This window comes from Phalangium opilio, unplaced genomic scaffold, assembly GCF_054372755.1.
Source record: "Phalangium opilio isolate 3A_F unplaced genomic scaffold, DU_Popi_V2 ptg000038l_1, whole genome shotgun sequence".
Classification (NCBI taxonomy): domain Eukaryota; kingdom Metazoa; phylum Arthropoda; class Arachnida; order Opiliones; family Phalangiidae; genus Phalangium; species Phalangium opilio.
In genome coordinates this window covers 3,061,810-3,073,806 of record NW_028324161.1, presented here as the reverse complement: position 1 = coordinate 3,073,806, position 11,997 = coordinate 3,061,810, and the positions used below count along the sequence as shown (strand labels likewise).

General features: G+C 37.8%; 2 protein-coding genes across 3 annotated transcripts; one reads left to right on the top strand and one right to left on the bottom strand.

Moving 5' to 3' along the window:
* Positions 1 to 49: 49 nt before the first annotated feature.
* CHMP2B (Charged multivesicular body protein 2b) lies at positions 50 to 7,410 on the bottom strand. The gene is made up of 4 exons (XM_089834321.1): positions 7,351 to 7,410; positions 7,090 to 7,294; positions 2,539 to 2,795; positions 50 to 422 (listed from the first exon to the last, which is right to left on the bottom strand). The coding sequence occupies exons 2-4, from the start codon at positions 7,238 to 7,240 to the stop codon at positions 192 to 194; spliced, it is 639 nt and encodes a 212-aa protein (XP_089690447.1). The 5' UTR covers positions 7,241 to 7,294; positions 7,351 to 7,410; the 3' UTR covers positions 50 to 191.
* Positions 7,411 to 8,615: 1,205 nt separating this feature from the next.
* LOC149682671 (uncharacterized) lies at positions 8,616 to 10,385 on the top strand. Of its 2 annotated transcripts, none has more exons than XM_089834317.1 (5): positions 8,616 to 9,095; positions 9,223 to 9,419; positions 9,501 to 9,539; positions 10,060 to 10,128; positions 10,197 to 10,385. In XM_089834317.1, the coding sequence occupies exons 2-5, from the start codon at positions 9,296 to 9,298 to the stop codon at positions 10,328 to 10,330; spliced, it is 366 nt and encodes a 121-aa protein (XP_089690443.1). In that variant the 5' UTR covers positions 8,616 to 9,095; positions 9,223 to 9,295; the 3' UTR covers positions 10,331 to 10,385. The 2 variants fall into 2 exon arrangements, with proteins under 2 accessions (XP_089690443.1, XP_089690442.1); XM_089834316.1 differs by having other exon boundaries at positions 8,619 to 9,095; positions 9,170 to 9,419.
* Positions 10,386 to 11,997: the final 1,612 nt, after the last annotated feature.

Genomic DNA, 11,997 nt, shown 5'->3' with positions numbered 1-11,997 from the left:
TCATTCATTGAAATTAATAAATTATATTACATAGAAGGCAGGCTTCGCATTGGTTTCGAATTTTGAAAGATAATAAAAAATTTACAATTTTATCACTCTGTTTTCATGAAAAGTACAAATACCATTAATAGATACATAACAATAATATTTATTTCTTCTTTATACGTTTTTGTTTTTTTTAATTTTTCATCTTATGTCTTTAAGGCAGCTAGTTTCTTCTCAATTTCTTCATCGGTGTATTTATTCCTTGAGGCTGATGTTTCGCCAACATTTTCACCAAGATGACTTGTTGGAGCTTTGGACATTTTACCCGATACTTCAATACCAATTTCATCAAGAACTTGGTTCACAATTTGATCTTGTTCTTCTTCATCGCCACTTTCATCAAAAATGTCATTCAGAGTGTCTTCCATCATTTCTTCCTGTAATATGATAGTTTCAATTGAAAAACTCTTCGTACAAATAGATTTTTTTCGCTTTAGAACGGTATCCTCTTAATACTTTAGTTATGTGACCCTTTATGTTTGCTTTCCCGCTCATAAAACTTCAGATGGGCATCGCACCGTAAGGTGAATTCTATAATTGTTTAGCACTAAATCCTCAGCAACCAACCCACAAACCTAGTCTTCGGATGGGACAAAAATCCACAAGTGCGTCTTGCCAAATAGTTAAACGCTAATAGAGTATAATGACGTGGGAACTATTTATCGCGTATGTGATTCGGTTTAGTAACCTTGCTCCAAATGTTCCGATGTTGGATAGAATGACGTTACACTTCTCTTGAAGAGAAGTATTATTATACACTTCTGATAATACTCAAAAACACCCATAGAACCCACCAAGACCCACCACTATTTTGGAAAACTATTTATTGCTAAGGTTATATATTGTTCTGGCATTAAATATGGGGTTAATAAAAGTTAATGACAGATTAGGTTCGCAGGGCGCAAAATAAAATTAGGTGGTACGCAAGAGGACGGCGTGTTGGCCTTGGCTATCCCTGATCTACAGCTATGATACAGAAAAGAGGTTGAGGGGAGCCTTAAATACTTTCAGTACTTCGAAATTAAAAAATCTCAGCCCAAAAAACCCGCGGGTTTTATTAAGTTTTACCCACCATAAAAAACTCACTTAATAAAACCCATCACTAAGATTTTCGATTATGATGAATTTGAATGTAGAATAATTTCATTTTAAAGATATTTGTTGTTTCAACTTTAAAAATACCATTTAATATTATTTATTATCTTTATGAAACATTTTTAGACTTTTTTTTATACTAAGCAGTTAGATTTGAATGAAAATTTCTACCATGCACGTAGCTGCTAAAGATAAAAAACCCAGATACCCAATAAAACCCTGTAGGCTGCGCTTTTTTTAAATAAACCTGGTTTTTTAACCCAGCAGTACTTAGCTCGAGGTGAGCCCCGCAAATGATATTTGAATGAGCCGGAGCCCAAAGTAAGCCCATAAAAATATTTGAATTAGCTCATTTATCAAATTTAGTTGAGCTTGAGTTCGCATTGAGCTCCAAGGAAACATTGTTTCAATGTTGAGCCTGAGGTAAGCTCGTTGTGGATTTCTTTAAATTAACATGAGGCGAGCTAAGCCCTGGTGGACACGTATGGATATGAAGGGACCAAAATTTGAAAGACCCCATCATGAAAATCGAACGATTTTTCCCCTACAACTGACATTGTATTACTCCGCAGTCAACACACTCTAGGGCTTTGCACACTTTTTGAAATAATAATTCCGCAAACCTGTTAGTGTAGTTTTTTACCTGAGCCAGTTAAAGGGAGGGTGAAATGGAAAATCAAGTGATTTTTATCGATTCTTCTACTAATTATAAGACCATTTTGCAAAACATCCAGGAAATATGTCCGAATGAATTTAAAATTCAAATTAGGTTCAGATTTTCAAGGATAATTTGAAATAAGGACCTCTGAACAATCGCTTAACGCCCTGCCATTTTATTAACAAAATTCTCGTGGCACGCTCGATGCTAAATGAAATTTAGGGCGAGATTTGACAAAAGTTGCTCGCGATGTGACAATCGTGGAGCGAGATGTAGAGCGTGCCACGGAAATTTTGTTAACAGGAAGGCAGGGCGTTACGCGATTGGTCGGAGGTCCTGATTTCATATTATCCATAAAATCTGAACCTAATTGAATTTTAAAATGATTCCGAGATTTAGTAGAAGAACCGATAAAAAAAATCACTTTATTTTTCTCTTCATCCTCCCTTTAAATTGCAAGGTCTTGTAGAGCTAAGCTCTAAAAGACACTTATTGAGATTAAAGGGGCAGAAATGACAATAAAGTCATAGCCATATCTATTTAACGGAAAACACAATGGTGACTTTTTCCATTGGATATTTAAAAAAAATTGTTTCTCTCCATATTGCTAAGTGTGTCTTTTGCCGAGATCGCGCTTCAGACGCTTGCACGCGCAATCGATGATAATTTTGAATGAATGTATTTTTGGGTTTCATCTCCGCGCAATGTGACATTTCATTAAAACGAGCGACTAATTTTACCTTCATTCCCATCTTAGCATTTTCCTTCTCAAAATCTTGCATAGTCTTCATGACCTGTTCTGGATTCATGGTTTTATTCATGGCACCCATGGTTTTCGTGGTCGTGGCCATTGCTCCCGCCAGTTTGACATTGGCACCCATGACCTTAGACTGCGCTCCGATTGACATGACCTTAGATGTAGCATTATATGATCGACCTTTCTGTTTCCTCACTTGAATTAGTTGTTTGGCCAACACAGTGCAAACTTGTTTGTTACCTTATAAATAAAAAATATCCAAGAACTCAGTGGAACATCAAACATGTATAGATCAATGAGATAGAATATATGTATTAAACCTAGAGTGACATCGTGGGATCTCGAGATCGACATTTCGCGATACACTTTTGTCGAGCACGAATCTTTTTATCAGGGTTCGTACGAAGTTTTAGATTGAAAATCCCTGACTTTTCCAGTTTATCCCTGACCAAATTTTGCCAATTTCCCTGACCTTTTCAAGGTGTTCACCAGAACCCACTTCATCACACCTGGCTCATATTTAGCATTGCTCGAAGCATGGTTTGATATACCAAACAAAATCCCTGACATATCCCTGACGTTTCAGGAAATTGTTTCAAATCCCTGACTTATTCCCCTATTTTCCATACCCCTGACTTATGCAGGTTTTCCGGATTATGCAGGTTCCGTACGAACCCTGTTTATCAAATACGGGTGGCGCCACCTATTAATCACCCGAGGAACTATTTTATTACAGTCTGCTGCTATAATAATCTGTGTAACAAGCTGTCAAGATAGTTTTTTAAACGTGTTAAATAAAATACGCGAGTTAAATAATAAAAACTCTAGTCCTTTTTAATCTAATAAATAGATGAAATAATAATCATAACGATGTTTCTGATTGCAAATAAGCAACTAGTAAAAGTTGTAATTAGTTCCGCTAGAGGCTCACAGATGGCGCTGTCATGTTTTGATAAACGTCCTTGATAAAAACATTGTGTTTCGCGGTAAGCCGATTTGAATTGTAACTCAATCTCATTGGTATAGATCAGGGCTGTGCGGGCGCAGATTTTTGGGTGTCGGGTAAACTTCGGGTAATAGAATATTTTCCTCGCGGGTATCGGGTCCAATTTTCAATCACCAGTCGGGTTCTCGGAACTTGCAAAATCCCCAAAATTAGCTTTCGGGTCCAATTCGGGTCTTTGTTTTTCCTTACAGTCACATTAAAAGCTAGATTTCAAAGCTGAGCCATTATATAATTATAGTGTAATTCATTAAACAATATTAATTAATAACTTGTTACTAATTAAATTATTTAATTATGAAAGGCAGAAGTATTGAAAAATGCGCGTTAACTTCATGAACTGAACCCGTGGGGATTTTGTCAGACTCGGCGGGTATTGGCAAAGGCTTAAAATTGGGACTCGGGTACCCGTTCGGGTCCTAAAAAATGTGTTTCGGGCATCGGGTTGGGTACCCGACCCGGACCCGAAGACGGGCACCCGAGATTTTCGGGTATCGGGTACCCGCACACCCCTGGTATTTTACATTTTTTAGTTTATAATGTCACTATAATTAAGAGTTTATAATATATAGTGTAATTAAATCGGTATAATTTTATTACTCCAAATAATACCAAGTGCCATCTAACCAATTCCATATGGATTAAAACCAAAATATGAAAATAAAAATAGTTCATTTATAAATGAATTTTAATTGTGCAATTAGCCTTATTCCTGATCAGCGCCACCTACCTATAGCGGCTTTGAGAAATACTGTAATCGGCAAACCAACCAGATGTCGCTAAAAATCTGGTGACGTCACTGACCGACACTTTCGGGGTCCGACCAAAAATAATTTCAGCGTCAATAATTGAATTAAATTATAAAATAGGACTAAATCGGGCTCCAAACTTCTTTCTCGACGATATCCAACACTTACTTTATGGCGTTTTGGGAGCTTTTTAAGTAATGCTACTCGCTTAGCCTTGGCTTGCTGCTTTAGATAAAATAAAGCTGGCTAGTTTTTGGTCACACCATGGATTAACTAACGCTAGGGATTGTTCATCCCCCCTAAAAGATAAAACACGCGTGTTCCAAACGCCCCCTAGCAGCAGGGCCCACTATCCCTAACAGGAAGTTTTAAGAAAATTGGACCAAATATCACATGTCCTACGACGTCAAAATTGAAATCCTTCCTAAATTGGGCGCCGCCATCTTTAAAATCCGCAAAAATGATTTATTTTGCCTAGAGATGGCGCTATATCTACATCCGTTTAGGTCCAATAAATTGGGGGAATGAAGAGGGGAATGAAGAGGGGAATCGAGGAATAATCCGGAACATGTTGTTGGCGATTGCGTTACATGGGACACCCGGTTAGTGAACAATCCCTGGCGTTAGTTAATCCATGGTCACACCCGAGGGCCGAGAATGCCGGTCAGTGATGTCACCAGATTTTAGCGACATCTGGTTGGCTTTCCTATTACAGTAGTAAGTTCTCAAAGTCGCCGCTAAGGGTAGGTGGAGCTGATCATGAATAAGGCTAATATATATATACATTAATCCTCTTAGATGTTATTCAACAGGTTATGCTTTCTACCCTAGATGAAAATGAGCTATAGAAAAGATGTCGTCAAAGGTTTGATGAAATTAAATAGGCTTAAGTATAAATGATGCGAATCTAAACAGGACCAATTCAGGGATTCAAGCCCTTAGCAGGCACTCCACCCCTAAACTAAAACCATGGCACTTGTTTAAACTAAACCATAGCCGAAACTTGCTTAAAGCAGACTAAAGGCTCTTTCAGACGATCCAACTTTTTGACTCAGCTCGACGGGTCAAAAAGTTGTATCAACTTGCCCAACTTTTGAAGGGAAAAGTGAAATAAATCCTTCCTATTCACACGACTAAACTTTTACCGCCAAATGGAACTTTTTAAGGGCCACCTACCTTGGCACCTACGAAATAACCCGCGAAAAAGGCTTTTTTTGTATTTCATTTTGATTGGGTGGAGAAATGAAATCAAAAAGTTGAGTCAGCAAAAATTGGATCACTGATCCAATTTTTCCTAGCCAACTTTTTTGTGACTCAAGTCATCCAGATTGTATTCACACGTTCCAAATTGTTGATTCAACTCGAGTTGACCCATCAAGCTGAGTCAAAAAGTTGGATCGTCTGAAAGAGCCTTTAAAGTCATACGTCAGAGCATTTAGCAACCTTGTTGTGTTGTACAAAATTCTAAATAAAACCGACTCAGTCCCATTTCGCACTGGTGGCTTCCTCTAAAATGTGCCACAACAATAGCAAGTTACTTTTCCCACATTTGAAATTGAACGCCGTTAAATATTCTTTCTTCCGTCCGGTAATCCTCCCTTGGAATGCCCTACCAAATGACACTGTCACAGCCCTGTCCCTGGCCAATGTTTTAATCGGAAGCTAGTTTCCTTACAAACAAACTTGCCTTAAACCAGACACAGGGTTGCCACGGAATATTCAGAACCAAATTCCCTGACTTTTCCAGGTTTTCCCTGACCTTTTTCTGAGATTTTCCCTGACCTTTTTCTCAGATTTTCCCTGACCTTTTTCTCAGATTTTCCCTGACCTTTTTCTCAGATTTTCCCTGACCTTTTTCTGAGATTTTCCCTGACCTTTTTCTCAGATTTTCCCTGACCTTTTTCTGAGATTTTCCCTGACCTTTTTCTGAGATTTTCCCTGACCTTTTTCTGAGATTTTCCCTGACCTTTTTCTGAGATTTTCCCTGACCTTTTTCTGAGATTTTCCCTGACCTTTTCCTGAGATTTTCCCTGACCTTTTTCTGAGATTTTCCCTGACCTTTTTCTGAGATTTTCCCTGACCTTTTTCTGAGATTTTCCCTGACCTTTTTCTGAGATTTTCCCTGACCTTTTTCTGAGATTTTCCCTGACCTTTTTCTGAGATTTTCCCTGACCTTTTAGGCTGAAAGTGTGAATGTTTACAGCACGTTTTAAGCGCTGATAATTAAATAAACTATTGACATTAAGTTTTCCAATGTATTTGTTGCACGAAAATGAATAAGAAACATTTTAACTATAAATAACAGACTAAGAGATTTTTTAAAGGTATACATAGTTTACAGGCGTGGAGGATTCATACCATTTGCACATGGAGACTTAGAGTGTAAAATAGCAGACGATTTTACACTCTAAGTCGCTTGGTCTCCTGGTGTTAATGGTAGGAATCCTCTACGCCTGTAAACTATGTATTTAGGATTGCTCTAGAGTTTTCTGTGTTAAGGGCGGATGAGGAGAAACTTTCATTACTCTTTCAATAAAGACTTATCCCCAGAAATTTTACCCACTAAAATCAAATTCCCTGACTTTGCTGAAATTTTTAAAATTCCCTGACTTTTCCCTGACCTTTTGGACCCATTTTTAAAATCCCTGACCTTTTGGGCCCATTTTTAAATTCCCTGACTTTTCCAGGTTTTCCCTGACCCTTTGGCAACCCTGGGACACAGATGAAATTAAAAAACAAAAGACAAAACCCTGTGGGTACGAGCAGCTAGCTTGGGCTGTACCTTGCTTAGCTGCCTTTTTGATTTCTAGTTCTAGTTGCTTTTCTTGACGTTCCAGCTCTCGTCTGTCTCTTTCCAAATCCCTCTGGGTTTTCCTTAGGTCTTTCGACTGTTGCCGGAGCTGGTCTTGGACCGAGACTTTTTTCCCAAACATTGAGCACAATATTATTGTATAATAATAACTTGAGTTTCGAAATTTCTTCTTTTCCTATAACAATGAAAATTAAATAACAGAAAAATTTAACAACGTACACTTCTGTTTACCTTCCAAATTCTGATTTACGAACTAAATTGGACCCTCAATCATAAGACAGAGACAATTAAGCAGACGACACTACGCAAATATTCAAGCTCACTCGATCTCGCGCACGCAGACATAACCAAATGAACAAAATATTGGAGCATTTTTCAATTTTCACTATAGAGTGCTGTCAGAAGCGCCGGTGTGACGTCACCCATGCTGTTTTCCCATAAAGAAAAAACGGTAACCGTCATGGCCGCCCATTGCTAAAGGCAGACTCGTGGCGTTTAACCTTGGATCTGACGTCAAAACTGACAGCACTCTATTTCATTCAAGAAACAACCAAAAGAACATTCATAAAAACAAAAAGTATACTTCATTGAAGCTTGCCCGCAAGAATTAACTTTTGGATGACCAGCATTGTGTACTACTTTCTAAACACCTATGACGTCATGAAGCTCTTTTATGATTGGTTTGGTCGTTTGGTTTACCGAATTAATAAACTGGTTTTGGACTTGTAAACATAGATGGGCACCCTAGTGGAAAAAATGATTGGAAACCAATCGGTGACAAATTCGATCCTATTGGTGTTTGAAGATTTCTATTGGCGACCTATAGGAAATGATCTGCCAATAGAAGTCCATTTCATTCCGATAACCATCCGATTGGAAATTCTATTGGGAATGAATTGGGGTTTCTTGCCATTTCAAGACCATTACATATCCAATAGGTTTCCAATAGGGAACTCTATTGGACATGTATTGGTCATTTTTGCAAATTAAGGTCCTTTTAATTCCCAATAGGTTTCCAATAGGGAACTCTATTGGACATGTATTGGTCATGTTTTCAAATTAAGTTCCTTTTAATTCCCAATAGGTTTCCAATAGGGAACTCTATTGGACATGTATTGGGCATGTTTTCAAATTAAGTTCCTTTTAATTCCCAATAGGTTTCCAATAGGGAACTCTATTGGACATGTATTGGTCATGTTTTCAAATTAAGTTCCTTTTAATTCCCAATAGGTTTCCAATAGGGAACTCTATTGGACATGTATTGGTCATGTTTTCAAATTAAGTTCCTTTTAATTCCCAATAGGTTTCCAATAGGGAACTCTATTGGACATGTATTGGTCATGTTTTCAAATTAAAGTCCTTTTCATTTCCAATTGGTTTCCAACAGGGAACTCTTTTCATTTCCAATTGGTTTCCAACAGGGAACTCTATTGGACTCTATAGGAGAGGCCAACTAGTAGGCGCGCGAGAAGCCAAAAAGGGTCACGGTGGCGCCGCCAGACGGCGAGTAAAGTAACTAAAGTTCAAACAAATTATGGCTCTATAACGTGTGAAAAAACAGGTATTTTTGGGAAATCGGAAAAAAGACAAATCTCTAGCATTTCCTTTATTATTTTTGGAGTTAGGAGCGATGCAATCAATTATTAACCACATGTTTCGATTTGTTGTTCTTGACATGGTTTTGAATTTTTATTAAAACTTTAGTTACTTTACTCGCCGTCTGGCGGCGCCACCGTGACCCTTTTTGGCTTCTCGCGCGCCTATTAGTTGGCCCCTCCAGGCTCTCCTATAGAGCCCATAGCTCGTATCCTTCCTCCATGGCCATGCTCGTTTCTCTGGTCAAGGTTTAGCCCGCTACAACGCTCGATAAACTCAACTCGACTCAATTTCAGCGTTATTATTGGAACTAATTCATGAAATCCGATTAAATCTTGCTCCAAATAGGTTTCTAAAGGATATTCAGCAATTTTCTAATGGTAAGAACAACTTTATCACGTTTTTGAAGCTTCTAAAGTACTGCTACTCGCTAAGCCTTGGCCCTTGTTTTCAGAGTTTGAATTTGTAGAATCTCTAAAACGACATAAAAGTAGTTTTTACCTTTAGAAAAGTGGTGGATATCCTTTAGAAACGTATTCATTATAAATGAACGAGACATTTTTGATAAGTTATATTGACGATGATTAGTGATGAACGTAAAACGATGATTAGTGATAATGAACCTCAAGAGATAGTCAAAGGCATAAGAGATCATGAGCCCCAAGGGATGATGAGAGATGGTGGGTTAGTGAGAGTAAATTACGGTAAGTTTCTTCTAACACACAAGAGTAGACTTCCCTATATAGTCTCAATTTCTAATAAATTAACTCTTAAATTGTTACCAGATGATATGTCTAGTGATGACGAGGAGATGCGCAGTAAAAGTATGATATTTTTTCTCTTAAATTCTTAAAAGCGAATAGGTCTTTGGAAAAATTATGAGTTCCACATCATAATTATCATGGATCTGTTTAGATCAAATTACTTGTTTTTTAAATCCATATACAAGTCAAAAATAGTAAGCTTCTCTCTGAATTTTATCTTCCATCAAAATGCAAGAGAGAAGCTTATTAAAGGCTCCACCCCTACATAACGCGCTTACCCTCCCTTTAACATATAGTTTTTCAAAAACTCTGTAGATTAAAAAAGTGGATTGAAACCATTTTGCTTGTGCCATATTTTTAATGTTAATGTTTCAAGTGTGGGTGTGGGTGTGTGTGTGTGCTTTTTTTGGGAGGCTTTTGTGTCATTCTCAGTTTCTCACAAATTCATATTGAAATGTCAGAATGTACAAAGTGTTATAAGGTGTAAATGAATTGAACTCTTTTGCACAATCCTAAGTGTTCCAAATAAATCTAACGGGGAGTTTCATTATAGAAGCTTGACAGGAACATCGTCAAATAGGTTCAAAAAAAACTAAGGCGTTAGAAGCGAGGCCATCTCTTACTCCACAAAAGGTTTCGGCTATTAAGAGTAAGTTTAAAAAAATGAAAGCTTAAAAATTTGTATCAATCATACAATAGTAACTGTTATTATTGCAGGTAGTGTTCGCTACTACGCCAAGAAAAAGGGGAAAGATCAGTCTGCCCAGGAGATGGCGGCTAAGGCAGTGAACCACGCCCTGACCCAAAAAATTTCCGATTTGCGAAAAAAAATTATTGCCGCGCCAAATTGAAAAAACCAAAAAAAAAAAAAAATTCCTTTTTAAAATAAAATATTTCAATTGTGAAGGTTTTATTAGTATTGTGGAGCCTGTGGTAATTAGTAGGGGTGTGCGAGCCCTGAATTTTCAGTTTCGAGCCGAGCTTGAGCCTTGAAAATTTTTCTTATCGAGCTTCGAGCCGAGCTTTGATTTTCTTATCGAGCTCTCGAGCTTTAAGGTTTAGTCAAAAATTGGGTTTCGAGCCTTATCGAGCTTTCAAGTTAGTGAAAAATCGGATTTCGAGCCTTAAGAATGTTCTTCTTTTTAGATAAGACGACTTTTGATTATTCTAGCTTGTTTCAGAAGGAACTAATTGGCATTAACCTTAAGCTAAGTTTGCTAAGACAGTATCACGAAAGTAAATAAAAACAAGTATCAAACAGCCTTAAGTTTTTAAAAAACTAAAGACTGTTTGATTATTTGATACTTGTTTTCGGCGGGAAAAATGGCGCCAATTTCCTCCAACAACGCGGCTAACGTAGGATGATGAAATAATTTCTTTGTCTGGCATCATGTTTATCATGCATGCTACGAACAGAGCATGAACTTTCTATATTGATGGTTCATGCTACGAATAACTCAAACTCAAACTATAAGAGCCAATCAAAAGTCGTCTTATTTATCGGACCTGGTTCTGTGTCACACCATTTCAAAAGCCAATAAGAATTAAGCTTACATAAACCCCTGCGCAGATCGAAAAAGTAGTATTTCGCGCATCCAGGGTTTTTGAGAGATGGTTGGGAACTCAATTTTGGCTATCGAGCTTTAATCGAGCTTTGGGTCAAGGCTCGAAAACGTATCGAGCTTTTCAAAAATCGCTTATCGAGCTTCGAGCCGAGTACTCGGCTCGAAGCTCGATCGAGTACTCGAACCTTTTCGAGTACTCGCACATGCCTAGTAATTAGTTTGTTCGCCATATTATTAATTAATTTTCATATGTTCTGTGTGAGCCTATGGGTCGGTAATTGGTCAGTCTTATGGGTCGGTAATTGGTCAGTCTTATGGGTCGGTAATTGGTCAGTCTTATGGGTCGGTAATTGGTCAGTCTTATGGGTCGGTAATTGGTCAGTCTTATGGGTCGGTAATTGGTCATTCTAATGGGTCGGTAATTGGTCATTCTAATGGGTCGGTAATTGGTCAGTCTTATGGGTCGGTAATTGGTCAGTCTTATGGGTCGGTAATTGGTCATTCTAATGGGTCGGTAATTGGTAAATCTTATCGGTCGGTAATTGGTCGATCTTATCGGTCGGTAATTGGTCAATCTTATCGGTCGGTAATTGGTCAATCTTATCGGTCGGTAATTGGTCAATCTTATCGGTCGGTAATTGGTCAATCTTATCGGTCAGTAATTGGTATATCCTATCGGAAATGTGACGAAAACACTATTGGTTTCCTATTGGTTCCCAATTGGTTTCTGAACTGCGTTTTCCCAATTGGTTTCCAATCATTTTTTCCACTAGGGCACTATCATATCATTTGATAGTTTTACCACTTGATACGATAGAAAACTAAATCTGCCCCAATCAAAGTATCAATTTTGATAGTTATTTTCGAGAAAAATTTGAATTATAATGATCGATTGAGTTTGATAGCTTAGAAAGTGCACTCGAAGTTGATATGATTCATTGATTCGTTGAAAT

Coding starts and splice junctions, on each gene's coding strand:
- CHMP2B (XM_089834321.1), bottom strand. CDS start 7,240: ATGTTTGGGAAAAAAGTCTCGGTCCAAGACCAGCTCCGGCAACAGTCG. Junction 2,796..7,089: donor CAAAAAGGCAGCTAAGCAAG/GTACAGCCCAAG, acceptor TTTATTTATAAG/GTAACAAACAAGTTTGCACT. Junction 423..2,538: donor ATGCTAAGATGGGAATGAAG/GTAAAATTAGTC, acceptor ATCATATTACAG/GAAGAAATGATGGAAGACAC.
- LOC149682671 (XM_089834317.1), top strand. CDS start 9,296: ATGATTAGTGATGAACGTAAAACGATGATTAGTGATAATGAACCTCAA. Junction 9,540..10,059: donor CGAGGAGATGCGCAGTAAAA/GTATGATATTTT, acceptor ATCGTCAAATAG/GTTCAAAAAAAACTAAGGCG. Junction 10,129..10,196: donor AAAGGTTTCGGCTATTAAGA/GTAAGTTTAAAA, acceptor TTATTATTGCAG/GTAGTGTTCGCTACTACGCC.